A 26,314-nucleotide genomic window follows, 5' to 3' on the forward strand; every position below is an offset into this window, starting at 1 on the left:
ATCGGGGGTTAGCGGAGGAGATACTTCAGCTGACGTCGAGGGGTCCCTGCATGCTAAGGCTTCGGCAAGCCAAGCAGCTGCCTAACATCTCTGTGAGGGGTGTCCAGTTTGTGACCAAGTTGGGGTCATACATTCTGAACCACAGAAGAGGTGCCTGGTAAAACAACACTTCCCTCCGTTGGGGGGCGTGAGACAGAGCTGGGTGGGACATTAATCATCTTTTGTACACCATCAATGTGAGTTGCAACCAACTCAATCTCGGGCAAGATCGTTCCCATAGCACTAGATAGGCAGGATTTAATAAGGGGGGACGTGGCGGCTCCCTTATGACCTGATGTAAATGGCTGAAGGGGGTTTCTTGCCCATGATTAGCAAATAGGTTAATAAGTCACAGGATACAAAATGTGGAGTCTACCTCAATGGTGCTGCAGGCGAGGGAAAGGGCCCTTGTTTGGCTGCATACGGCCGCAAACAGATCCACCATTGGTGGTACTGCGGCGCACTTATGTAGCACTGAAATGGTTGCAGGTGCGGCTCCCAGCGGGAATTCTGGAACACATGGTGCCCAGCAACTGCTGACTGCAGAGGCTATTCCCACAAATGAGGCCCCAGTGTCAGTACAGTACTCAGAAATGGGCAACATACACACCCTTTACACCATTACTAAGGGTGGTGCAGCCCTGGTCGATAGCACTTATTAAACTGGATAAGTAAAATGAATACATTAATAAGCCTGTACATTATAACAAATAACATAAATGACCGCACACCAAGTGCTCTTCAAATTCAGTCTTTAAAAGCACTTAACTAAGATGAGTAAAATGTAATAATTGGCATAGATGTGGCACATTACAATTTGTTGGACATCATCTCTGGCTAGATGTTTTCAATTCAAACATTGGCCCCCGACAGTCAATAGGACTCTCCTAAGATTTCAAAATGGATGTAATCTAGAATATTCCAACCAACTACCTACAGTAATAGTCAAAATAGAAAACAGACTAACCTTAGTGGCAGCATCATAACTTGCAGTTGTCCTGATGGCCTTGGTATTGCTTCCATGGCTGATCTCAGTCAAAGCAAAACATCCAAAGATCTAAGCATTCAAACAATAGTATGAAATTTGAGTCATCACACTCCATAGTTGATACCGTACAAAATTTTAAAAGCTAAACATTTTTTTTTTAAATAAAGGTTTTAGAAAACAGTTTTGTAGAATAACAGTATGCTTTGGAATAAGGGAAAAATGAATTGAAACTGAATAAAACTATCCATAACTACAACAAAACATAACTACTTATATCTATAGCTTAACAAATCAGACATATGTTTTACATGTTTTTGCAAACAATGCCAACTACATTTTACAGTTACAAAGATTATTTTTTTCAACTCTTTTAATTAACATTATTCAAACCACCATTCTTTACATGAATCACTTGTGTTGGTACATGATGAGGTTTATACAGTACAGTAATAATAGTTACGAAAAAACAGGAGACTATTGATGGTTCAACTTTCATACCATGATATTTCCGTTCAACAAGTGTCTTGGCCCGGGTCCTCCCTTCCAACTGAGTTACAAAGATTTTTTGAAGATGCTGAACATTTTCCCATGACAAATTAATGTATTCACATAAACTCGAATGCTTGCTGGGAGCCATGGGACTCGTGGGTGTGATTAGGCGGGTCTACTTCCCAAATGGCCTGGAGCAAGCAAAGGACACCACTCTGATCTCTTCCTGTAAGGAGTTTATCCTGTCTTAATATTTAAAATCTTAAATACATTTTCTACTTTGCACTCATTTGGTTTGTGTATTTTACTTAGTGGTTTCTTGACCTTTTTGGTGTTTGGTATTGCTTACATACTGGGTAGACCCGACTCATGATCCATGGCCTACCTGGGGTTAGCCAAGGATTCCTCGGCTTTTACATAGTAAGTACATTAGTTGGTGAGACCATGCTCCAAACTAATAATCCAATATGTTGCATAGGGAACACACAGGCAGCACTACTTTCACCTTTAAGGCCACTATTTCACCTTCAAGGACCCTACTTGCACTGCTTCCTTGTCCACATCCTTCGGGTGCTTTGAATTACTATTAGTAACAGTCAAGACTCTGGCTCTCCCAGTCACTGCCCTGGAATCAGGCTTGCTGCCCTTCCCATTGGATCATGCAGGAAACACCAGAGCACGGTTCATGCCACTCTTCTGCAATTCAGGTCTCTGCCCTCCTCAGTTTTGCTTTCAGTGGAAGAGGAGGTAATCAAATGGGACAAAAGCAACCTTTGGCTTGAATGATAAGGGTCATTATATATTTGTAGATCAAGAATGAACACAGATCAAACCCCAGAACAAAGCTCACTTGCAGCCATATGCAAATGCAATCAGCTGAAAGTAGTCGCTATGGCTTTCTTCAGCCAATTGTAATCGTCTTAGGGTGGCTGGTCTGGAGCTTCTGATGTGTAATCTGTATGGTTCCTCCTTCCAACCATAAAAAGTCACGCATTTAGGATAGCTGACCATTTAGAAGTAAGGAAGTCTTTTAACAACACCTCTGAGGAGACAGCATGGCATGTAAATAAACTACTTTTTTATGCAGGGAAAAAGAATGTATTAATTCCATACCTCCATATTTTTTGTTTGCTCTACAAATTGACTGTGCCTCTCTGAGCCAGTGTTCTGAACAGCGCCAGCAAAAACCTGAAAATATAAAGCAGAATCCTTAATAAACATCAGAACATCATATATACAGGCAAAATTGTAAGTCAAGTTTCAGTAAAAGGGAGTCAAGATGTGCTCTTTGGTTGGAATCCCCCTATACAATTTCTAAATAACCCGCCTCTGCACTCAGCAAGGCTCAAACAGAGAACATTCCTTCTGCTCTAGGGGGTGTCCATCCACATCACGTCAGGTAAGGGAGCAGATACAGAGAGATGGAGGAGAACATGTCCGGAGGAGAGTTATGCAGGGAGATTACAAGGAGAAACAATCTGCTACTGGACAGAGTTGTGGGCAACTTAGAGTTGCAGCCAGCCTAATACTATGCCCCTCTCCTTGCCCACAGAAATGATTGTGGTAGAAGCGCAAGAATAGATGAGCAATATAGAACCACGGAAGACTGACCCAAGCCCGAAAATGCAGGTTTTCACCCATAGTAAACTACAGCAAGGGATAAATGCATATAACCTGCAGCACTAGCTGCAGAGATACATGGCAGAGCTTAGGTGCTACTCAAATGGTATACTGCTATTTTTTAAACCTGATTAAGCCTGATTTATATTTACAGTACCATTATCAATTTATTTGAGAATTGAAAATGAAATGGTTTCATGTTTCTGAAAAATGTGATATATGGAAAATGGACTAATCTATTTCCACCGTATAAACAGTTGAAACTATATACATTTCAATTCAATGCAATTCAAGCTTTATTTCGAATAATCAATCATGAAAGCCAATTACCATAAAATACAATAACCAATGCTACCAAACAGTTATATAAAAACATTTTTTTGTTGTCATCAACAATTCCTATATACAAATTTGCAATTCATAGTTTGATAACACTGTACAAATTTACAATAAGCAAGAAGATATAAAATCATCGGTAAAAACATTGGCCGTCGGGTATGTTTTAAAATAGTTTACTACCCCGTTGATAAACAGAGAAAATAAAGTTGGGGCTAAGACACACCCTTGGTGCACCCCTTTGGTGACTGGAAACCGTGGGGTAACTTCTCCCTGGGTACCCCATCGGACTTGTGCGAAGTTATCTTCGTGCAGTCTCACAACCATCTGAGGTGCTAAAGGTGTCTTTATTTATCGGCCAATAAGTACAACTTGCCAAAGTGACAGCACTTCTCGTAGCATATTACCCCCAGCCCGGTTCTTAGGTCTAGCGATGGATTAACCACTTGGATGCTAAGCTACTTGCAGTGCTTCCATGTAATTTCCATTGAAATCAATGGAAACTCCATGACGAGCTGGGCTCGTCATGAGCGTCGAAGGGGTTAAACCCAGATCTGTGACTGGGGGTAAATGTTTGGCAATGTGCAACATTCCGTCCATCATCTTGTGTGTTTTGCTGTTTGCCCTATGTGTGAAGGGTATGCCCAGACGTGGGTCCCGTGCTCACTACGCCACTGGAGTCAAGCTATCCTGGCTGATGATGGCTGATAGCCAGAAACCGATCCTAGGATGCTTGATTCTGGTCCAGGGAAGACATGGCTTGGCAGTTCGGGCTGCACTGTTCCCATGAGACACAGGGTCAAGACTGATTTGCATAAACCATGTCTGAACTGGGGTGGCGTGGTGAGCAAAATAACGATGGATTAAACCCAGATCTGTGACTGTGGGGAATGTTTTGCCAATGTGCAACATTCTGTCCATCATCTTGTGTGTTTTGCTGTTTGCCCTATGTGTGAAGGGTATGCCCAGACGTGGGTCCCGTGCTCACTACGCCACTGGAGTCAAGCTATCCTGGCTGATGATGGCTGATAGCCAGAAACCGGTCCTAGGATGCTTTATTCTGGTCCAGGGAAGACATGGCTTGGCAGTTCGGGCTGCACTGTTCCCATGAGACATAGGGTCAAGACTGAATTGCATATTCCATGTCTGATCTGGGGTGGCTTGGTGAGCAAAATAACGATGGATTAAACCCATATTTGTGACTCGGGTGAATGTTTTGCCAATGTTCAACATTCCGTCCCTCATCTTGTGTGTTTTGATAGCCAACATTATGGACCAATGAGAAAAATGTATATGATACAGGATATCCTCATGTTCGCGGACGACACGCTAATTATCGCCAAAACACCCAGTGGTCTGCAAAAAGCCTTAAGTAGGTTGGAGGACTTTTGTTCCAACCGGGGTCTAGTAATTAACACGGCAAAGACTAAGTTCATGTCTTTTAACGAACATAGATAATTTCAGGGCAAGGTATACACGAATAATGCTCCCCTCGCAAAGGTCGACGCCTTTACTTATCTGGGAGTTACTTTACAGCCAGATATGAGGTGGTCAAATCAAATTGATGTGGCCACATTAAAACATAAAAAACAGGCTGGGATTCTGGCAGCTAAGTTCAAATCCTCTTTCTCCAAACCGATTAGCCCACTGATGGAGATCTATGGCATGAAGGTTTTAAGCTCCGCTTTGTACGGAGCTGAGTTATGGGGGTTTACGAATTTATCCACCCTAACCGCAGCTGAAAACTCATTCTTGCGTAAGGTTACAAATGTGCCCAAAAGTACACCAATGTGCCCGCTACTGCTAGACCTGGGTAGGAAAGGAGTAATGGATTTAGCGAAACTTCGCCCTCTTTTATATTGGCGAAGATTGTGGAGTACGGCTGAACTATCACACTATGCAATGGGACTTAAAGATGTAATGGATGCAGATCATTTTCACAAGGTCAAATGGCTGAAAGAGATTAGGTCGTTGCTGATGAACCTGGGCATGAGTGATATATGGAATGATCCCCTCAATGCTTCTTTCCCTTCAAAGAAGATTCTGAAGGAGATGTATTGGGATATGATATAGGTTACAGCATGCTCTAGTGGCTCAGCAAAGCATTTGACAGGCCGGTTCTTAGAACTTAAATCAAAGCCAGCCCTAGAACAGTACTGGGACGCCAATGAGAAACCCTTTGATAGGAAGTTGTACTTCCAGCTGAGGGTTGGTACCCTTCCTGTCAGGGAATTTACTAGCAAATGGACAAGGGCCTCCGATAATGTATGCCCAAGGTGCCAAGCCAGACAAGAATCGATCAGTCACCTGCTGTTCTTTTGCCCACTATATAAGAGACCTCGTTCTATGTGGGTTATACCCATCTGTAAGTTGTTAGGCTTTAGAAGGCATGAAGAGGCGTTGAGAGTCCCAACACTATCAATATCTATCGCTATGGCCAAGTTCTTGGGTTGGGCCTGGTCTATCCGATCCAGGGTGCTTTCACAAACCCAACCAAATGCTTAATATTAATGTTACCCCGTATTACTAGCAACAAACTGGAGTTATGAAATGTTGGTGGCTCAATGTTGTTTTTATGGAATTATAAATTAAAAAAAAAAAATCTTTGTTTTAGATTCCTTTTATTTGGCAGTTACTAATTGTTTAATATCTTCTTAATTGTTTTAGGATTGGATTATTTATGTATTTTATCTTGTATGTTTGTAATGCATATATTGTGCTTTTATGACATATCTGTTGAATAAAGCTATTGAATTGATACAGGATACAGTGTGAAACCTGAAGAAATAAGGGTCATGTTTACAATTATTTCGGAAAATAGATGGCAGTTAAAGGTAATACATATTTTCGGCTGTTCACAGAACTTTCTTATTATTGCATTACTCCTTTTATCATGTTATCACTGTATGAGATATATATCACAGCTCTCAGAAAGAATAACAAGCATTGGCAAAGACATGGGTGTCGCCTATTTATGGTCTATATACAGGAGATAATGTGTTTGTCAATGTATTTCAGTCATTTTATACAGTTGTGCCGCTGCTGTGCAGCATGTCAAAGTATAGAATCAAAAAGTACTATGACACAATCAGCAAAAGGGGAAAAACAAGAAAATTTGCAAAGAAACATGGCTTAAACTGAAGGACAAAAAGTGCTATGCCGATGCCAGTATTGACCGCATCATAGCACTTTTTCTGAAGCTGAGATGCACTGCTGTGCAATGCAAAAGAAGCGACAAGCAACAATGACGAGGGGTGCAGGGCTAATATTGAGGGAAGCAACAATAAATAGACGGAGGAAGGGTGGATGTTTGTGCAAGCAAGGACGGCGCAAAGGGGTGGGAGAACGGGTGTAACCAAACACGAGCAACAAGTTAAACAAGCAATGACAAACACGAGTTGGAAACAAAGAAAAAAAAAAGAATTCCCCAAAACGAACATAAAAACACCAAAGCGTAAAGATACCATTAATTGGGCAGTGCTCTTTGGGAGGAAACAGAACACAAAAAGGAGGGACAAACAAGAAGGATTAACTACTAGCAAGCAAGCCTTTTTAAAGGACAATTGAAGTAACACATAAAAAGGCAATGGGCGGGCTGTAAGCCCACAAAGTGCATACAACATGTCTTGAAGAATCAGCACAAGCACAGCCTAGGCTCAACGTAAAAAAGATCCTAGCAAGCAGCTTCAGCAAACATTTTGCGTACAGTTAAAATTTGTGACCCAGAGAATCTAGTATTTAACGATGGCTCAAAGTAAACTTGCTATATGGAACAGTGAATATACTTTGTTTAGAAGGAAGGTAGTTGAGACATGTAATATAAACACTGTACACTAGCCATGCAGACTGTTGCTGTAAAGAGAGGTTTAAGACCCTAAGCATAGTCACTGTTCAAGTAAGCTACAGGAGTATGCATCTCCCAATGGGTCCTAATCACACCGAGTATGTGAAATGAATAAAGCACTAACATAACCTAAATGGAATCACTGTACTTTCAAAGCATAAGGTGTAGTCTAAGAACTATTTAATGCCACAGGAAAGTCAGCAATTCACGTACAAGAACTCATTCTTATTGATCAGATAAGACAAATGTAACCATAGAATACATTTAAAATACATTTAGATAAATATGTTCTTTTATGATACAAACTGAATGATATCGGAAACTTTTGAAGCAGAAAATGTATGTACTTTTGGTTTCCTGCTAAAAAGTCACTATGTGAACAAATATAAAACAATATATAAATCAGACTGGAAAATGGATTCTCCGTGGGTATAGAAGATGGTGGGAGCAGGCTTTGTAATTCACCACATTTTAGCAGATGACACACACACACAGCAATTCCGCCATTTCACCAAATCATAGTAGAAGACAGTGACTTAACCAAAGGTGGTGCAAAGTCACAAAGACTACACCCCCTTACAAAGCCATTTAGGTAAGCATTTACAAATACTTGAAATCAAGTGGGAAGAGAAGTCCTGGTCTCTATGATGATGCCGTTGTGGAATCACGATGCCCGGGCTATAAGGCATATGACTGAATCATGAGATATTGTGACACTCGTTTTATGGACTTCTGCTACATTTGTCTTATGTGACAACATTTAAATCAACAAAAAAAGGCAAAAACCCAATGGTAAGCAATGTACAAAAATATGACATTTGGGAATGTATAGCTGATTGAAGAGACATAATTAAGAGCCTGATGCTATTATAAGTCCCAGTACTACAAGAAGAGATCCGAATATGACGATCACATCAATACAAATACAGATTTCACAATCACTTACTTGTGTATTTAGCATAAACTTGGCTCCCAAAGACCAATCGTACATGCCAAGGCAGTTTATCAGGGCACGAATTTTTAACGGCTGCTCCATCATCTCATCCATTGTCAAGAAATCATATTCGAAGACCCTTTTGCATTGCAGAAATGTGAGTTCACGGTACTGCTCCAACGATAGTTCTTTACCAGAGTGCTGAGCAAAAACAGGATCGCTTTCTAGAGCTGAGAAGATTTTGTTCTATAGAGAAAAATTAAAATTAAAAACCGAACATAATGTTGGTGTACAAGAAGTCACAGCTACTGGTGATTCAACATGAGTTAATTACTGCTTCTACTTTATTCAGTGAGGCGGATGGGTATGGGTGGTGGGTGATGGGTGATGTAATGAAGGAATAAGAAGCCCATGCTACTGAGCTGAAAATAATAACACTTTAATGCACCCATAAGAAAGAGGTGTAAAATGCCAAGCAAATGACAACTTATCTGAAAATTCTTGAAGGTGAAAAAAAAAGAAAATGTGGGTTAAAATACAAGTAGGCCTTGTCTATTTTTTCTTGTGGGTGTACTCCCATATATGTAGAGGGGAAAACACCTTCCCATCAAACCAACGTAAAAGAATTAGGAGTTGCTCAAAGCAGTGGCATGGTGGGATAGCTTCATTATTTAAACTACAAAGTCTTATGTATTTTTTGCTTCGTTAAAACATGACATACAACTAGTTACTCATTGGTAGAGCCAATCAAGGTTACTACCTCTGCCTAGATCCAACATCCAGATTTTACTAAAACTCCATCTCCTTCACTCAACTGTAAAAGAGGGCATTGTTATTCCACAAGCTAATAGCACAAGCAAATGAACATATCAGAGGTATAGACACCCTAGTAATGTTGAGTGCGGTATTACAGCACATCACACTTAATCGAAGAAGCTTTACCTGCAGCTACCCTAGGTTATATGATATGTCAGAAAAAGTTGCATCCTGTGATTTTCTGATAATTTTCTTCGATCCAAAGGTACAGCACAGAAGAAAAATAAAAACTTTGCTTTACAATATCACTATCTAATAAGATGAACGGTGTGCTAATGCTCACAGAACTAAAGCATGTGGATTAAAGGCTGGCTGCCCTATTCTCAGCCACAGATAATATGTCAACATATATCAGAGGAAAACAACAAGTGAAATGCGGAGCTAACTCAGAAATAAAAGGTTAATTTGTTTTCAACTCCAACAAAAATAAATAAAGAATGTGCCAAAAACGAAGGTATGTTTTATATCGTTACTAAGATGTAAAGATAAAACTAGATAAGAAAAGGGACATTACTGTCTCCCCAGGTTCACAATTGTTGGTTAGATGTATGAGAACAAGATAATCAAATATTTATTATTGATGTTATTTCTCTCTCTCACTCATATATATGCCAGGGCCGCCTATAAAAATGCCGTCGCTAAAGCCAAACGTAATTGGGATGTGCAAAGGTGGAGCGATTTAAAAGAGGCGGGACACCATAAAGATATGCGCAAGTTCTGGAATGTTTACAAGTGGGGCATGGATGGCAACCCCGAGAAACCCCAGAATTGGGTCCCATGTGATAAATGGGTATCATATTTTGAGCCGCAATATGCGAAGGGCGAGGCATTAAACCTTTCCCCTGAGATCCCGTTCTTGCCATTTTTGGATGATCCATTTACACTGAAACACATGGAACGTGCCCTAGATCTAGTGACACCTGGTAGAGCGCCAGGTATCGATGGCATTCCCGCGGATCTATTCTTGCAGGATAGGGTCTCTTGGGGCCCATATATACTCCTCCTGTCAAATATGATTGCTAATGGCGCACCCGTTCCAAAATCATGGCTGGGGCTGAAATTATTCCCGTCTTTAAAAAGGGGGACAAATCCCTGCCTGGAAATTATCGACCGATCAGCCTGATCGACAACTCACAAAAACATTTTGGCAGGCTGATCCTGGATAAAATACTCGCATGGGAACGGGACCATAACATCCTGACCAATCTACAAGCAGGGTTTAGAACATCCATTAGTACGGTCGACCAGGTATTGCATTTCACAATGCTGTACTGGAAGACCGTGGCATTGGGCTGCGGCAGTCTATATGCCGCTTTTGTAGATCTGAGAGCGGCCTTCGATCTGGTTCCCCGTTCAACTTTGTGGAATGTCCTTAAAGATATGGGTTTACCTGGGCCCTTACTTTCACTGATTAAAAAACTTCATGACCTAAATTACGCTCAGATCAGATGGGTTAGTCCTGGCAAAGTCACAACTCAGGTCCCTGTCGAATCTGGAGTACGGCAGGGTTGTGTATTGGCTCCAACCTTATTTTCCCTTTATATTAATGACGTTGCTAGAATTTTAGTTAACTCCAATGTTGATGCCCCAATCCTTGCAGGAGCTAAAATTCCCATTTTAATGTTCGCAGACGATTGTCTCATAGTATCAAAAACCCCAAGTGGGTTGCAAAAGGCGCTGAAGCTTTTTGATGAGTTTTGCACCACAAGGGGTTTAGAAGTTAATGTACTTGAATCCAAGTTCATGACTTTTAAAGCTCCGAAAACTTTTAGAGGCTCTGAAACCATGAATGACCATCCCCTGGAGAGGGTTCAGACCTTTAGTTACCTAGGTGTGTGTATGCAGAACGATTTATGCTGGAAGCAGCAGATTGAGCTGGCCACTTTGAAACATCGACAGCTCACTGGCGCTTTATGTCTGGAACACTCAAGGTCCCTCACTAAACCGATAGCCCCTGTACTATCAGTTTATAAGGGTAAATCGATCAGCTCCGCACTATACGGAGTTGAAATGTGGGGGCATGAGAACCTTAGGGAACTGACGGTGTCTGAAAACTCCTTTTTAATGAACCTAATTAAATTACCCAAGAGCACCCCCCTGACCCCTCTATTTTATGACCTAGAGCTGTCTCCAATAGCTATTATTGCATCCCTACGTCCAGTACTTTACTGGAGGCGGACCTGGACTACACCAGAACTGACCACCTACACCCGGGGATTGCTGGACATAATTACTAGTGGCAACACCCACAAAATTAAACGGTTGGTGCATATACGGGGTGTGCTATGTGAATTAGGCCTCAAAGAATTATGGGAGGATCCAATTAACGTTATCTTTCCCCCTAAGAAGGTAGGCAAGGACCTATATTGGAAGTCCCTGGCCACTAAGCTCTTCAGAAAAACAGATCCCTGTTCTTTGACAGGTATGTTTCTGGACATTAAAGAGGGCCCGCATCTGGAAGCATTCTGGGATACTATCATGAATCCCCTGGACCGCAAACTCTACTTCCAACTGAGAGTTGGGAGTCTGTCTGTAAGGGCTTTTACTAGCCGATGGTCTACAGGAGACAAGGCTTCGTGTCCAGGCTGCCCGGAGCTTTCTGAAACTATCGTACACCTGTTGTTCGAATGCCCTGCATATGTGGCCCCTCGTCGATTGTGGCTGCGCCCAATGTGCAGGTTACTTGGCACCAACAGTGGATTGCTTGCCTTAAGAATTATCTGTACCTGCACTAATATGACGGTATATGTAGCCACGGCAAAATTCCTGGGGTGGGCATGGACCATTAGAATTAAATGACTTGTAAATTAATTTTGCTGAGGGATGCAAAATTGCTATACTTACTTTTTGTGTAATATGTACAGTTGTAAGAGCATTTTATCTGTTTTTATCTTTTTTATCAAATTTCTTAACTGTATTTATTATTTTATACATAAACTTGTAAGTACTGTATGCTTTTATGACAATTCGTCGAATAAAGCTTGTTTGACTTGACTTGATATATATATATATATATATACACACACACAAATATAGATAAACTTTCATCTATAATTTTACCTACATGTTATTCACATATTGTTCCTTCAGACATTAAGATGTGCTTTTTTTTTTAATTTAAAAAGTATTTTTTTCTTTATATTTAGGCTGGAACATTTCATTAGTACTTAGTAGGCACTTCAAACTTTATTTTCCCATTCATTTCATTTTTCCTCTTTTTATACAAACCTTAAAAGATAGGACTTAATTTAAACTGACATGTTGCTTTTATTATGTTACTTCATTCTGGAGCAGATTTTATTTTTCCAGTTGATCTTAATTATTGTGAACTGTACCCTCTTATATATCATTCACTGGTATCACATCAATAATTGTAAAATTACAATTATCAACTAGGCTTTTCAAATATAAAAACATTATTATTGAGTGTACCTGTAAATAACAAGAAAAAGACATAAGACAATAGCATTTTTGGCAAACATTAAAGACGAGATTCGCTGATAGTAAACAGAAAATACCCACTAGAAATGCTAATTTCATTTACATTTCACAATAATTATGTTAGAAGTTGGCATATGCAATTTTCAGAGAGTAATGCACAGGTTATTCTATAATGTATGCAAGGTAATTTACTTAAATGGCAATATTTGGGTGTATTTGTCAACTAAAAAACCTGTCAAATAGGCAGAATGAATGGACAGTATTGATGAGGGCGGGAGTAATGTTAAATGTGATGGGGCAGAGGTGAAATATTTGGGCAACGGATATCAAAAGAAAGTAAAAAAAAATATTGGCTGAGGCAATTGAGGGGGTATTTATTGTGGAAAATTAGGAACAGCTAACTAACTCGACAGTACGCAAAATAGTGTGGAACTCTTCTAGGATAAGACTAATGAGAATTTAGAATGAAATCTGTGGAATGTATATGGAGTGAATATGAGGCAACTGCACTGAAAACATATAATATGATAGGCAGGACTTTAATCTCAAATGATGCCAGTGCCTACAGTTTGGGAGCAATATTTTTACAATAAAGTGAAGGCTTAGAAGGGTTGCTTGACTTTGCAGAACATTTAAGGGTGATAGGAACAGTCATTCGGTCACTGATAAGAAGATTCTTGCATGTTGGTTGGGTGTGCAGCACATACTTATGTGGTGTGAAGCTTGTGGTGTGGCACTGATCAAAAAATTCCATTGGACAATTTCATGACGAAGGGCAAATCATGCTACTCCAAGGGTTGTTAAGTTGAAAAAATTAAGAATGTTAATGCTGGTTGCATGTCACTGTTGTCCTAGAAAGGGGAAAAGGGTGAATTAGAGCAAAAGTTTTCATCACATGTATGTCACTGGTTATGAGAGAGGCTATATCAGAGAAAGATTGATTAGTCCATTGGGAAGAGGAGTTGAAGGTAATGAGAAAATAAACTGAGAAGTAGTGTGCGACATGGCCCCCTCAGACTACGGAAAACCGCAGCCAGCACCAATGCTGCCAGGCAGGACCTGAGGTCCAGGCTGTTGGATCCTATTGGGCTCTACAGAATGCACCAGCACCATTGCATCATTGTTGCTGCTGTGCCCAGACATCATGGATCTTCAGACAGCATCATTGGCACCATGCCCTGAGGTCCAGAGTTACCAGCTCACTTCCACTCTAGGACTCAGTCAACCAGAGTATGAAGTAGGAGTTATTCTGGTGTGCAAAAAGGTTCATAAGTGGTTGAGGTACCTCAGTGGCTTAAAAGGGATTGGCCTAGAAGAGAGACACTGGGAACCAGCAAGTCATTTTCCGATCTGGTACAGCATTTTCACAACAGTGTTCCTTCTAAACAGGAGCCTGGGGGAGGAGTGCTTGAAATGGGGTACTATCATTACTTTATGCATGCACCCCAACCAGGACTCATGCTACTGTGCCCAGAGGTTAAGGCTGGTGGCTGCCTGCAGTCCTTTAAACCTGATCCCATCTGCCAGATATTTAAAGTGAGGCCAGAAGTTGCAGGAAAACAAGGTACTGCAACCGGAAAGCCCAAACTACCATACAGGATCACCCTGCTGCAATATAGCTGCCACCAAACACAACCATACCAGCAACAAGAACTACTGCTGAGATCACAGACTGATTATGCTGCAACTATTGGCACAAATACAGTGCTGAACTGTTGGTACAGGGATATGGATATCCAGTGTACTATGTGTCCTACTTTTAACCTCCCTAAGCAGTGGCCATAACCTGAACTATCGCTCCGCACAGAGGCCCTCAAGACATATTCAACCACAGATCTTGCGTCGGTATATGCAGATGTTTTTTATTTAATTTGTGCTAAACATATTTATATGATGCAGACAAGCCATATAGCCAGGGGAATACTTTACAATAAAGGATACCATGAAGACAAGTGTGGGTTATACTAACTGCACTGAGCAATAGTAATAGTTAAATGAGAAGAAATATTGACAAAAGAATGTGGAAAGTAGTAGAAACATAGTAATAAGAGTTCATGGAGAGGAGGGGCGTGGCTTAGCGCCCAAGACGGATGGACGCCTCGGGGTGAGGCTCCGTCTACACCGAGGACTTTCAGCGGCCCCAGCCTTCACTGGACGATATGCTGCACCGCAAACGGCAGCGGAATACTCCAGGAATGTAAGCAGTGCCTCGCTGCTCTCTGTTTCTTCCTCCCTGCCCAGCATCTTCAACTCTGCTTCGGTCGCGGCTCTTTCACCGCCGCGACCGCCATTTTAATGCCTCTGCCGGCGCCTGCATGAAGAGCGCGCACATTGCGCATTTTGCCTGTAGCAGCGGGCATATTTCTCCAAATCGGCCCGAAATTGCAGGAGATGACGGCGCTTCGCTAACACAATAAAAGGTGACTTTGTCTTTCATATGGAACTATTTTTTTTCGTTTTTACTCGACTTACAGCTCTCTCCTCAGCTTTGGCGGCCATTTTGCGATTCCTATTCACTCTTTTGATCTACCATTTTTTTTTTTTTTTTTTTTTTGCAGAGTTTTATATAGCGCGAACTAGAACCAAACCGAATCAGTTATCAGAGCGCTTTACATAGCACCAGTTACGTTACATGAGGACACACTTTCATTTTAGGCACGGGGAGATTAAGTGATTTGCCCAGAATCACAGGGGGTTTTTGGCGTCGTTACCGAGACTCGAACCCAGATCCCCAGGTCCGAGGTCGAGCGCCTTAGCCGTTAGGCCAACCCCTCTCCCTGCTATTTACTTGGTATTGCTCAGGCTGCGCACATTTCTTTTTCATTTTTTCTTGGCTCGTCCTGGATTTACCACCACTTCCTCCTCTAACTGACTTTGTTGGTTTTTCCTCACTTCTCTGGTGTCTATCTACTATATTCGCTCCTGGGGCTTCCTCATCATTGCAGTCTACATGGCGCAGGGTCCTGGAAAAACCCCTAAGCGCAACTTTGTTAAAAATTCGCGGCTATTTACCATGTTGGCTCAATTAGAAGCCTCTGCGGGCTCCTCCAGTTGCGAATCTTCTCTTAACATGGACGCCCCCCTCCTGCCAGGAGCAAAAACTACTCCTAAGAGATTGAAACACAATCCTCCGTCTCCCCCGAAGTCACCATCTGACATCTCCATGGAGCTCCTCCTTGAGGAAATACGAGCATTGCGCCCATATATGGAGGAGACCAATTCAAAGCTTCAAATTTTGACTGACAACTGGTCGTTAATGGACACCAGAGTCTCTGCAGTGGAAAAGTCTGTGTCAACTCTCCAGGAAGCTGCTACTAAGTCGGTACATATGGATATGCAACTCACCACCCTCCAGAAGCAAGTGGAGGACCTTGAAAACAGGAATAGGCGCAATAATCTCCGTCTTTACGGCCTGAAGGAAGGTTGCGAGGGGAGTGATGCCATCGCCTTCTTCACGTCCTTCTTGCCCAAGCTCCTGCATCTTCCTGAAGGCACTTCTCTTAACATACAGCGCGCACATAGGCTTGGTAGAGCTCCCTCCAGTATTTCTCCTGAGACAAAACCTAGAGGCATCATAATGTACTTTCTTGAGTACACAGATCTGCTGAAAGTTCTTTTCGCAGCTAAAGCAATACCTCACTTGAAATGGTCGGATTCCACTTTGTTTATTGCCCAGGATTACGCCAAAGCTACTGCCTCTCGCCGCAAAGCATTTCTTGACATGAGAGCGGAACTGAGATCCATTGGAGCCAAATATGGTCTTTTTCACCCTTGTTTATTTAAAGTCACTTATAACAATAAGACTATGACTTTTGAAGATCCTCTCCGACTTCGCAGTTTCCTCAATTCCTGTGGTCCGGCTGATATGGAATTCTCTGGCCCTTCTTCTTCATTTCCACCATGACTTTGTTGCTAGTATAGCCTGCCTTTCCTGGAATTTATGATATTTTGTTGTTCTTATAACGATATGTTCTTTTTTCCACAGGTTCCTTAGTTAATGTTGGACCTCATTGGTCCCAGCTCATTCTCGTCTATTTTTCTTCTCCAATTGTTCATTCCTGTGCTTTTTCCCGTTATATAGCCGTTTGTTTGTTCTAATCTCACTGTTTTTCTTTTCCTCACAGATCGTCTTATTGTGTTCCGTCATGGTCCTCCGGTGGGACGTCCCGTGCCCCGTTTGCTTGTCCTCCGTTGGTTGGCCTTTCCTCCCTCCTCACGTCTCCGTTGCTTCCCTTCTGTTTCCTGTCCTTTGACAACCCACCCCTCATCATTTTTTGTAAGTATTGCCCAATGTTTTCTCTCTCCATTGTTCACATGTCCCATGCATTTCCGCTGGTTTTCGTCTTCATCGTTTCCTTGTTCTTCCACGTTCTTCTGAGCTCTATTCTCTTTCGACCGTTCTTGCTTTGCTTTTCCTTTCTTTTTTTCTCTTTTTCATCCTCTCTCATTTTCCTTCAGACATCATTTCTATTACTTTTCTGCCCCTTTTTCGGTCATTTCTACTTATCAGCTTTAACTTCTACTCTATCAACTTTTTTCCTTACTGTCTTCCCTCTTCAGCACTTTCCTACTATTTTTCCAACACGATTCTCTTTCCTTCTCATCAATTTCATGCTCTCTTCTTTTCGCACTTCTCTGCATGTTTTCTTCCTTACACTTTCCTACTTCCATTCCTTTTTTCATTTTTTCCCTCTCGAATCCTTTGAGGCTTCCTCATATTTTTGCTCTGCACTATCCCCTTTCATATCTCCTTAATGTCTGTCCGCATTGTTTCATGGAACGTTAAAGGTTTGCATTCGCCCATCAAGAGGCAAAAGATACTCTCTCATTTAGCTAAATTCAATGTTGACATTGCCTTTTTACAGGAAACCCACTTAACTGATAGTGAAGCTGCTAAACTCCAGAGAGGTTGGGTGGGTACGGTTTTTTCCGCCCCTGGTGATGGCAAAAGAAATGGTGTTGTTTTGTTAATCCGTAAATCTTTTACTCATTCAGTGCTACATTCTGACTTTGACCCTGAGGGCAGATGGTTATTTGTTAAACTTTCTTCTAAAGGTGTACCTTTCTCTTTGCTTAATGTCTATGCCCCTACAGGTGGGAATCCTATTTTCTGGAAAGCATTTGCCTCTCGTATCACTGATTGCATAGCTGATAATTTCATTTTAGCAGGTGACTGTAACCTACCATTAGATCCCTTTTTGGATAGGCGTTCCAAATCTCCATTTGTCCCTAATAAATCCCATAACCTTTTTGCCCACGCCATCTCCCAGCACAAATTAATTGATGCATGGCGACTTTGTCATCCAACCGACGAAGAATTTACGTTCTACTCCCCAGTCCATCATTCCCAATCCCGTATTGATTATATATTTCTCTCCCACCATATCTCCCAATCCCTTACCCAAGCGGAGATTGGTCCCATTGTTTTCTCTGATCATGCCCCTGTCCTGGTCAACATTGATTTTTTACCCAAATCCAGTGGTCCTAAACGATGGCGCTTCAACAATACCCTCCTAACTGATCCCAAATTTACCGCCTCCTTTATTGACTTCACTAATGAATTTTTTGTTCTTAATGAGACTCCATCCTTGTCTGCTCACACTGTCTGGGACGCTTTCAAAGCAGCTGCCAGAGACTTTATCCTTAGACATGTTGCGGCAAAACGTAAAATTGCTCGTCAACGCACTACTGATCTTCTGTCTCAGATTAAACTCCTAGAGCACTCCTACTATACGTCTCATACTCAAGAGTCTTTGACAGCTCTCATCACTGCCAAAATGAACTATAATAAACAATCCACTGATGATGCTTCCCTGTACCTCCTGAAATCCAGTTCGAAATTTTATGGTGGGAAAAACAAGGCGGGGAAAATTCTTGCCAATTATTTAAAAGTCAAACAAAACAAGTTGAATGTTGAATCTGTTTTTGATGTTCATTCGGTATTGCAACATAAAGATGCTGACATCCTGGAGGTATTTTCTCATTTCTACTCTACACTTTATTCCTCTGACACTCAACCTTCTGATCACTCTATTTCCACCTTCTTATCCAGCATACATCCTCCTTCTACCTTTCCTATTGATTTGACCTCCCTTGAAACTCCCCTTACCATTACCGAACTCCGCACCGCACTCCATTTACTCAAAAAGGATAAGGCTCCCGGCCCAGATGGCTTCACCGTCGAATTTTACCAACACTTTGCAAACCTTCTACTACCCAAATTATTTCACCTTCTTGATTCCTTCAAGACAGACGATGCCTCCTTAGGCACTTTCTCGGATGCTTACATCTGCATCATACCAAAGGAGGGCAAGGATCATCAACATTGCAAGAACTACAGACCAATCTCCCTTGTCAATATTGATTATAAAATATATGCTAAATCTTTGGCCATTAGACTTGATCCTTTTCTCCCAGATCTCCTTGGCCCTGAACAATCGGGTTTCGTTAAGGGTCGTTTTATCTCCGACAATACCAGGCTCCTTTTTAATGTCTTATCTAAGTCCCCACGATTCAATGGTTCCTTAGCTGCTATTGCCTTAGACGCCGAAAAAGCATTTGATAGGGTAGAATGGTCATTTCTTTTTTCCGTGTTAAAATGGTTTGGACTTGGCCCCAATTTCATCTCCCTTATATCCCTCTTCTATGCAAATCCTAGAGCTGCGGTGTGTGCCAATGGACTCATTTCTTCATTTTTCCGTCTCGGTAGAGGCGTCCGACAAGGCTGCCCTCTCTCCCCTTTTCTTTTCAATCTCGCCCTGGAACCTTTCTTATCCAGAATACGTCAAAACCCGAACATTCATGGCTTCCCTCTTGCTCAAACGCAGGTTAAATTAGCTGCCTATGCAGATGACATTTTGCTTTTCATCTCGAATCCATCTGTCTCCATCCCCGCTTTCCTCGCTGAAGTCCGTACCTATTCCCATCTCTCTGGATATAAGCTCAATAGTGATAAGTGCGAAATCCTACCTCTCACCAAATTCACCTTTAAACCTGACTTTGCTGCCTCCACTTTCACTTGGAGTCCAGCTCATATCAAATATCTTGGTTTGCACTTTACTCCTTCTGCCCCAGACACTATTTCGTTATGCCTTACTAAATGCTGTCAAAAATTGTCTGACCTTACTTCTAGATGGCACCCCCTATACCTTTCTTGGTGGGGCCGTCTTGACACTATTAAGATGATGCTGTCCCCAATTATCCTCTACACCATTTCTAACTTACCGCTTTCCATTCCTGCCAAATTTTTCACTAAACTAAATTCCATACTCTCAGTATTCTTATGGTCTGGTAAGAAGCCGCGTATGTCCTTATCGCGTCTCCGCCTCCCCAAATCGGAAGGTGGGGTTAATTTCCCAAACTTTCCTGCCTATCATAAGGCGTTCCTCCTGAAACAAGCAGCCGTTTGGCTCAAAGACCCTACTGACCCCCCTCCTCTGTGGGCTAAACTCGAACGTCTTTCTCTTTCTCCTTTTTCCTTTGCTGAATACTTATCTGTGGAAGGGGGATACCACCTACCTCAACCGGGCGACGCCCGTGTGGGGGTACCACGACCTCTAACCCTCCCGCGTCTCTGACGACCGGGAGTCCTTCTTCTTTGTGTCCTGTGCAGGTACGAGACCAGAGGAACAGACACCGGCCCGTCCCAGAAACGGAGAACCCCGAACACCCGGAACCCGGAAAACCCGAACCGGAAACAGCCTACAGGGGAACCGGAAGTCCTGAACCGGAAGCAGTCCACCGGGAAACCGGAAGTCCCTCCCCCTGCCCAGGACCTGGACGTACAAGAGCCGACGACGAAGAGAGGAGAACGTTCCAGATAGCCGACTCGTGGCAGGAGACAGCGCGCAGCGAACCCTTGGCGGAGAGTGGAAGGAGTGAGAGGATAGAAGACGGAGAGTTGGAGGACGTCTGGACCGAGGAGTGGTGGAGTCCTCTGGAGGTGGCTGGAGAGCGGCCGTAACTCTCGGGAGAGTTACGGCGGGGCACGTGAGTACCTTGTTACCGTCTCCGTGTCCCCTTTGTATATAGCTGTATCTACTTGTAAATTGTATAGATATTGCATGCACTGATAGAGCACCCTTACGCACTGTATATATTAGAACTTAGAGACACTGCACTTAGACCTTGTATCATAGTCCCTACCCCCCGACCCATCACCGGAGCACCTCGTCTATACCCTTTCCCCTCCTACTTTGATCCCTTCCCGTCTACCCCCTTCCCGTTCCCATCCTCACGGTCCTCTTTAGTCCCGCACGACCCTGGTGTTGGTAACGGTACATGTATAGTCCATACTGAAAGGACTAACCCCTGCTTCTCTATCTCCCTCCGAGGTTATCCCAACGCCCGGAAGACGTGAAGACCTCCGGACGATCCATCAGCCGGTGTATACCAGAAAGGCGACTACAGCTTCACCCCAACCCTCTGTACTGACTCCGGTTTTCCTTGTTCCACCGAATAATAAAAACATCTACCATAGCCCAATACATACGGCCTCCACGCCTGTTATTCCGGTCCGCCGCAACCCCCAGTCCACATTATCCTTCTCTCGTAAGCCCCAATTCTTGTCCAGTCCAATTCATAAATACACCGCGAAACTACTTTTAGCCATTACTCCGGCTCCTCCCTCTTCTATTGCAGAACTTCTCGCCACTACGATTTGGTATAATAGCATTCTTATCAAATTGAAACCCTTCTACTGGAAAACTTGGCGACAGCGTGGTTTAATCTGGGTCTCCCAACTTTTCACTGGATCTGTCTTTACCCCTTTTCCGGTTCTTCGTCAACTCTTTTCTCTCCCTGCCTCCTTTGTTCATAAATACACCCTACTCAAACATGCAGTTATGTTCGCCTATGACTCTCTCTCCAACTCTACTCCGACTGTGACCCCTACTGCTCCCGTCTCTTCTCTACGCACTCAACTACGCTCTAACCCATCAGCGTCCTCCATCTATCACTCCTTTTACGATCCTCCATCACCTAGGCCTAAATCCAAAGTTGAGGAGCAATGGGAATCTGATCTTGCTGTCTCGTGGCCCACGTCCCTGTGGGATAAAATATGGACTAAAATTCGCAAGTCTTCTAGGGCTGCTTCTCTCACACAAACCCTTTTTTTCATCTACAATCGCCTTCTGTACACACCATCTATCCTCCACAAGCGTTTTCCCCTGACCCCAGATCTCTGCTGGTCCTGTTCGCACCCCAACGCCACACTTTTTCACATGCTTTTCACATGCCCTCCCACGAATGCCTTCTGGACTAAAGTCTGGAATCAAGTCAATTCTATTTTCAATACTTCCATCCCTTTTTCTATCCCTGACATTTTCCTTGGTTCACTTTCCTTTTCTTGGACTGATGTTGCAGCAAGTGTTCATATTGTTGACCTATTATTGGCTGTTGCGTTTCAGCAAATTACTGTTAACTGGAAAGACTCCAAGGGAATTACTTTTAAAGCTTGGTGGTTCAATGTCTGTTACAATCACAGACTAGATACTGCATTTGTTTATCCCACTTCCCTAGCTCCGAAAAGGCTTTCATTATGGCTCCCCGTTACCCTTTACCTAGATACATGTGCCAAACGTTCCTTTCAACTGACCCCAGTTCAACAAGAAGTCTCGAAACCCCCTTGAATGACCTTTTGTTCCTTATTATTCATTAATGCTTATTCAACTGCATATTTGTGCATTGCATCTACTGTTATATAGCTTCAATGCTTGTAATTTTTAAAGTTTTAGCCTCATTCTTATCTCCCTTTCCTTTCTCTCTTCCCTATCCTCCCTTCCTTCCTTGTCCCTCCCCCCGTTTTCTTTTATCACAATTTTTTTTTTATAATGCTCTCAGTTACTACCCATGCTATTCCTGTTGTTTTCACTTTGTATACTATGCTGCCATTATTTGATTATCTTAATAAACTTTTCTTTGAACTAAAAAAAAGAGTTCATGGAGAGCTCAGTCTTACAAATGCTTTTTAAATAGGTGGATCTTAAGGTTTCTCCCTCTAGCAGAAGGTTGTTCAATTCGAAATCTCGAGGAAAAGGTTTTAGCCAGACTCAATAAGGTTTTAGTTAGTGTTTTCGTTTTTCCTTTTGTTTTGGATCACTAGCATCAGTTAAGACTTGTTCGTATTTTTTCTTTATCCTCCAGGGAGCAGCAATTTGTGTTTAAGTAGGTTGCACAGGCTTGTTAAAGTTTTGCCTTTTAAACACGCTATTCTAAATTTTGTTCTGGCCTCCAGAAGAAGCCAGAGGAGATTTCTCAAATTGAGGGTGATATGATCCACTTTCTTTGCCCCTCTGACAAACCAGATAGCTGCATGTAGTAGGGCTCTGAAAAAGGTTAGAGCATTTTAGGTAGACCGGTGAGTGAAGCATTGCTCCATTTAGATGTGAGAGGACCTACGCCTTTATGGTAGACCTGAAATATTCAGGTAGGATGGAGGGTGTAGAACATAAGAGCTAGAGGTGGGTAGATATTAAGGAGACAGGTGTGATTTAGGAGAAAGTTGTTGCCAATTTAGTTTAGCCATACAGTCATTATGCAACCGTTTTTCCCCAAAAGTAAATATCTACAATTTAATAAAACACACTCCTTACTTTTGAATGTTTTCCATTTGTGCTCTGCTGCTTTTTGTCTAGTTTCACGCTATAGGTCTACCATATACATACATACATACAGATAGACTTTTTTTATTAAAGTGTTTTAAGAAAATTCACATATGTAAAAAGGATGGTATATTTACACCAACAAAAGTGTCATATTTTCTCAGTGGACGTCATGAAAGTCATCACATTAGCTCTCATTTACAAATAAAAGAGAAAAACCACAGCTCGTAGAGAGGTAGAAGATGTTGATGATGCACACTTACAACCAAGGAAGATGTTATGATAGTGAACATACAGGTGGCATGAGTCACAACAGTCACACCCAATCAGTCAAGAATCCAAGTCCAGCATAATTGTATAGCTGCACAGCCCCACACAGTGTGTATGGAGGTGCCACCTGAATGTGCGCAGCAAAGGCAGGAGTGGGAGTCTACCCTGCCAATCACTGATAGCCTGTGAGGTGTAAACTATGTGCGGTGGATGTAGTTCAGCTGCATGAGCCGCAGCCTTGACGCAATGGCTGAGCTTCATGGTGATGCGCTACCCTTTATCCGCCAAATCCCTGACGTCCCACTCCCAATCCGCATTCAATGAGGCAAATAAATCAGGCATATGCTGAACCAGGTACCAATAAACCTGAGAAATTTTATGTGTGGCTAGTTCCTCGAGGAGTAGCTTGGCATCGAGGGGGTTATAGTGAGCAAGGGTCTCCAGCCCACAAATGTGCAGTGTCATGGCGTAGCGCAGCTGGAGATAGCAGTAGAATTGACTATGATGCAAATTAAATTAGCTCTGGAAGGTGGCATATGATTTCAGCATGACACCCTTCGTGATATCCCCCAAAGTTGAAATACCTATAGTACCCCAATTGAAGAAGACCTCCAGTGCCACCACATGAGGGAGTGAAGCACCCACCCACGGGTCTGTCCCGTTAGGCATCATTTCCATCCCTTTTTTGCTAATGGCCCATCCCAGCTCTGCAGAACCAAGTTCGTCACTGGGGGAGGGGGAGTTGGGGGTTAATAAACAGCTTCCAGACCTGTATAGTAAGTGGTGGATTGGAGCGCCTTAGAGCGGGATAAAGGAAGGGCCGACCAGTTTTTAATGTCTGCTGCCAGTGTGTCAAGATGTAGCCTGATATTCAACTTCCAAGTCGGGTTAGGGCCATGGGTGATGAGTACTCCCGAATATTTGAAGTCACGCGTAGCTATCTGGAAGCTGGAAGCCCATCCCAAGTCCTGAGCATGGGGGGTGGGACAGGGGGACAGGGAAGGTGGTTGTTAAAAACGGGTAGCGTGGTGCAGAGCGGGTGGGCCAAACCCTGGAGGAAATGTGCAAAGCATCCGCGCAGCACACACAGGTGACACATAAGGCACACTACAAAAAGAGACTCCACACCAGGTTAGGTGAAAAACAGTATGTGTATTGTAAAATAAACACATCAGAAGGGAATCACAGGTGCAGATAAACTGTGCCAGCCGGCACCGGGGAATAATTCACAGGGGGACTATATATAGGGCAGCGCCAATCGGTCCGCTGCCAGAACCATCATAAGTCCAAGGTTAACAGAAAGTCCATAAGCAATAACGTCTCACCTGCCGTACCTACTGGTGAGTAGACATGTACTTGGCATAAATCACTTTAGGCGTTTGTCAAGGTAGGCCTAAACATGAAACCAGCCATGAAGGCATTAGGGAAAAACAGTAGCATAAAGGCATTAATCATGAAAACACATTATGCATAACTTCAGGCATAAATCATCGTTGACGTAGCCTGGAATGGGAACCTCAGGTTAGGCATAGTATGCAGAACACCAGCATTGCAGCCTTAGGGGAAAAGAAACCATTAGCACTAGGCATAAAGCACACAGTGGTCAGGCATAAAGCCTGAATCAACACCTTAGGCTTGCCGTTACAGTGGACCTAAAAACACGAATGCATTAGACATAAAGGCACTAAATGATGCATATCATTAGGCACTTTATACACAGCTGGGGCCTAAACCATGAGAGCATTAAATCACCTTAGATTAGGCACTTTTTGCAGGACCCCCACAAGGTAGCATTAGGGTAAAAGCATTGCCAGCATTAATGCATTAGGCATACAAACAGTATGAATAACCTATTAGCCGGGAAAAGCATTAGGTATCATCCTAGGTACAAATGCATTATGCAAAAATATTATGCAAGAAATCATGTGGGGCAATAGGCCTCGCGAGCATAAACACAGTTCACCCCAATCGGGGGCACAACACTCTGAAACTGGCCCCAGGCCAACTGGCCTCTCTCCGGGGCTCAAATGCCCTATGTCCCGCAAAGTCAGAGCTGGCTGCAAAAACAGCAAAAGCAAAGTGCGCAGAGCACTGGGGCAGGGCAGGAGTGTTTCGCACTCCTCTCTCTCTTCTCCTGAGGAGTACAATGCCCCCCAATATGTTGCAGCTGCCCACTGTCAACCAAGCCAGCAGGGGGGAATCCCACACGCCGAGATCCCTTCGTAGCGCTTTAGAATCCTGGCGCTGCAGACGTCTGCTCCTCTTCTCCTGGGCACAGTTGTAGCGCCTTGGCAGCAAGCAGAGCACAGTCAATGCAAATATGGCACTCTGGCAGCACCCCAATGCAGCACACATGCAGGGGAATTGAGATATAGCGCTTTGACAGCACAGCGCTGCAGGCATCAGCTCCTCTTCCCCATGCACCTTGAATATAGCACTTGTGAGGCACTAGGTCCCACTAGAAGCTTCAGGGATAAAAGATAGTATACCTCTTCTGGTAATCAGGAAAACAGTGCCCACCAGGCGCTAGAGTGCAGGCAGAGCAGCACAGTTACTTCAAATATGGCGCTCACCAGGCGCTAGGTGACTCACAGTTCCCGGGGTCCCACCCGTGGGAGTAGCGCCCGCGCGCCTCACCTCCTAGGAGTGCAGGCAGTCAAAGTATAGCACTCACGAGGCGCTGGGGCAGCAGAGCAGGCAGGCCAGGCTGGGCAAGATCAGCAGACAGTGGGCACTCATCAGTACTGGACAGCAGCTCCTAGAAGCAGTCATCTCCCATAAAGTGGCACTCCTCCTGACACAGCAGTCTTCACTCCAGCAAAGGCTCTCACTGGCCCTGTCGACAGAAGAGGAGTACAGATGGGCTCCGGGGCCAATACACAGGCCCATGCGGCGGTAACTCCTGGCATAGTGTCCCCTCTCATTCCAGTCCACCC

The 26,314-nt window shown here is 43.1% G+C and overlaps 1 protein-coding gene across 1 annotated transcript in view; it reads right to left on the minus strand.

Annotated features, from left to right (window-relative positions):
* ACOX3 (acyl-CoA oxidase 3, pristanoyl) overlaps positions 1 to 26,314 on the minus strand; it is a 502,436-nt gene that overhangs the window by 390,451 nt on the left and 85,671 nt on the right. The window contains exons 3-5 of the mRNA XM_078678532.1: positions 8,263 to 8,496; positions 2,630 to 2,704; positions 1,007 to 1,096 (exon numbers count right to left, since the gene is read on the minus strand). Coding sequence (XP_078534658.1) covers positions 1,007 to 1,096; positions 2,630 to 2,704; positions 8,263 to 8,496 — 399 coding nt within the window. The remainder of the gene's footprint in view (positions 1 to 1,006; positions 1,097 to 2,629; positions 2,705 to 8,262; positions 8,497 to 26,314) is intronic.

This window comes from Lissotriton helveticus, chromosome 2_2 (assembly GCF_964261635.1).
Source record: "Lissotriton helveticus chromosome 2_2, aLisHel1.1, whole genome shotgun sequence".
NCBI classification, from domain to species: domain Eukaryota; kingdom Metazoa; phylum Chordata; class Amphibia; order Caudata; family Salamandridae; genus Lissotriton; species Lissotriton helveticus.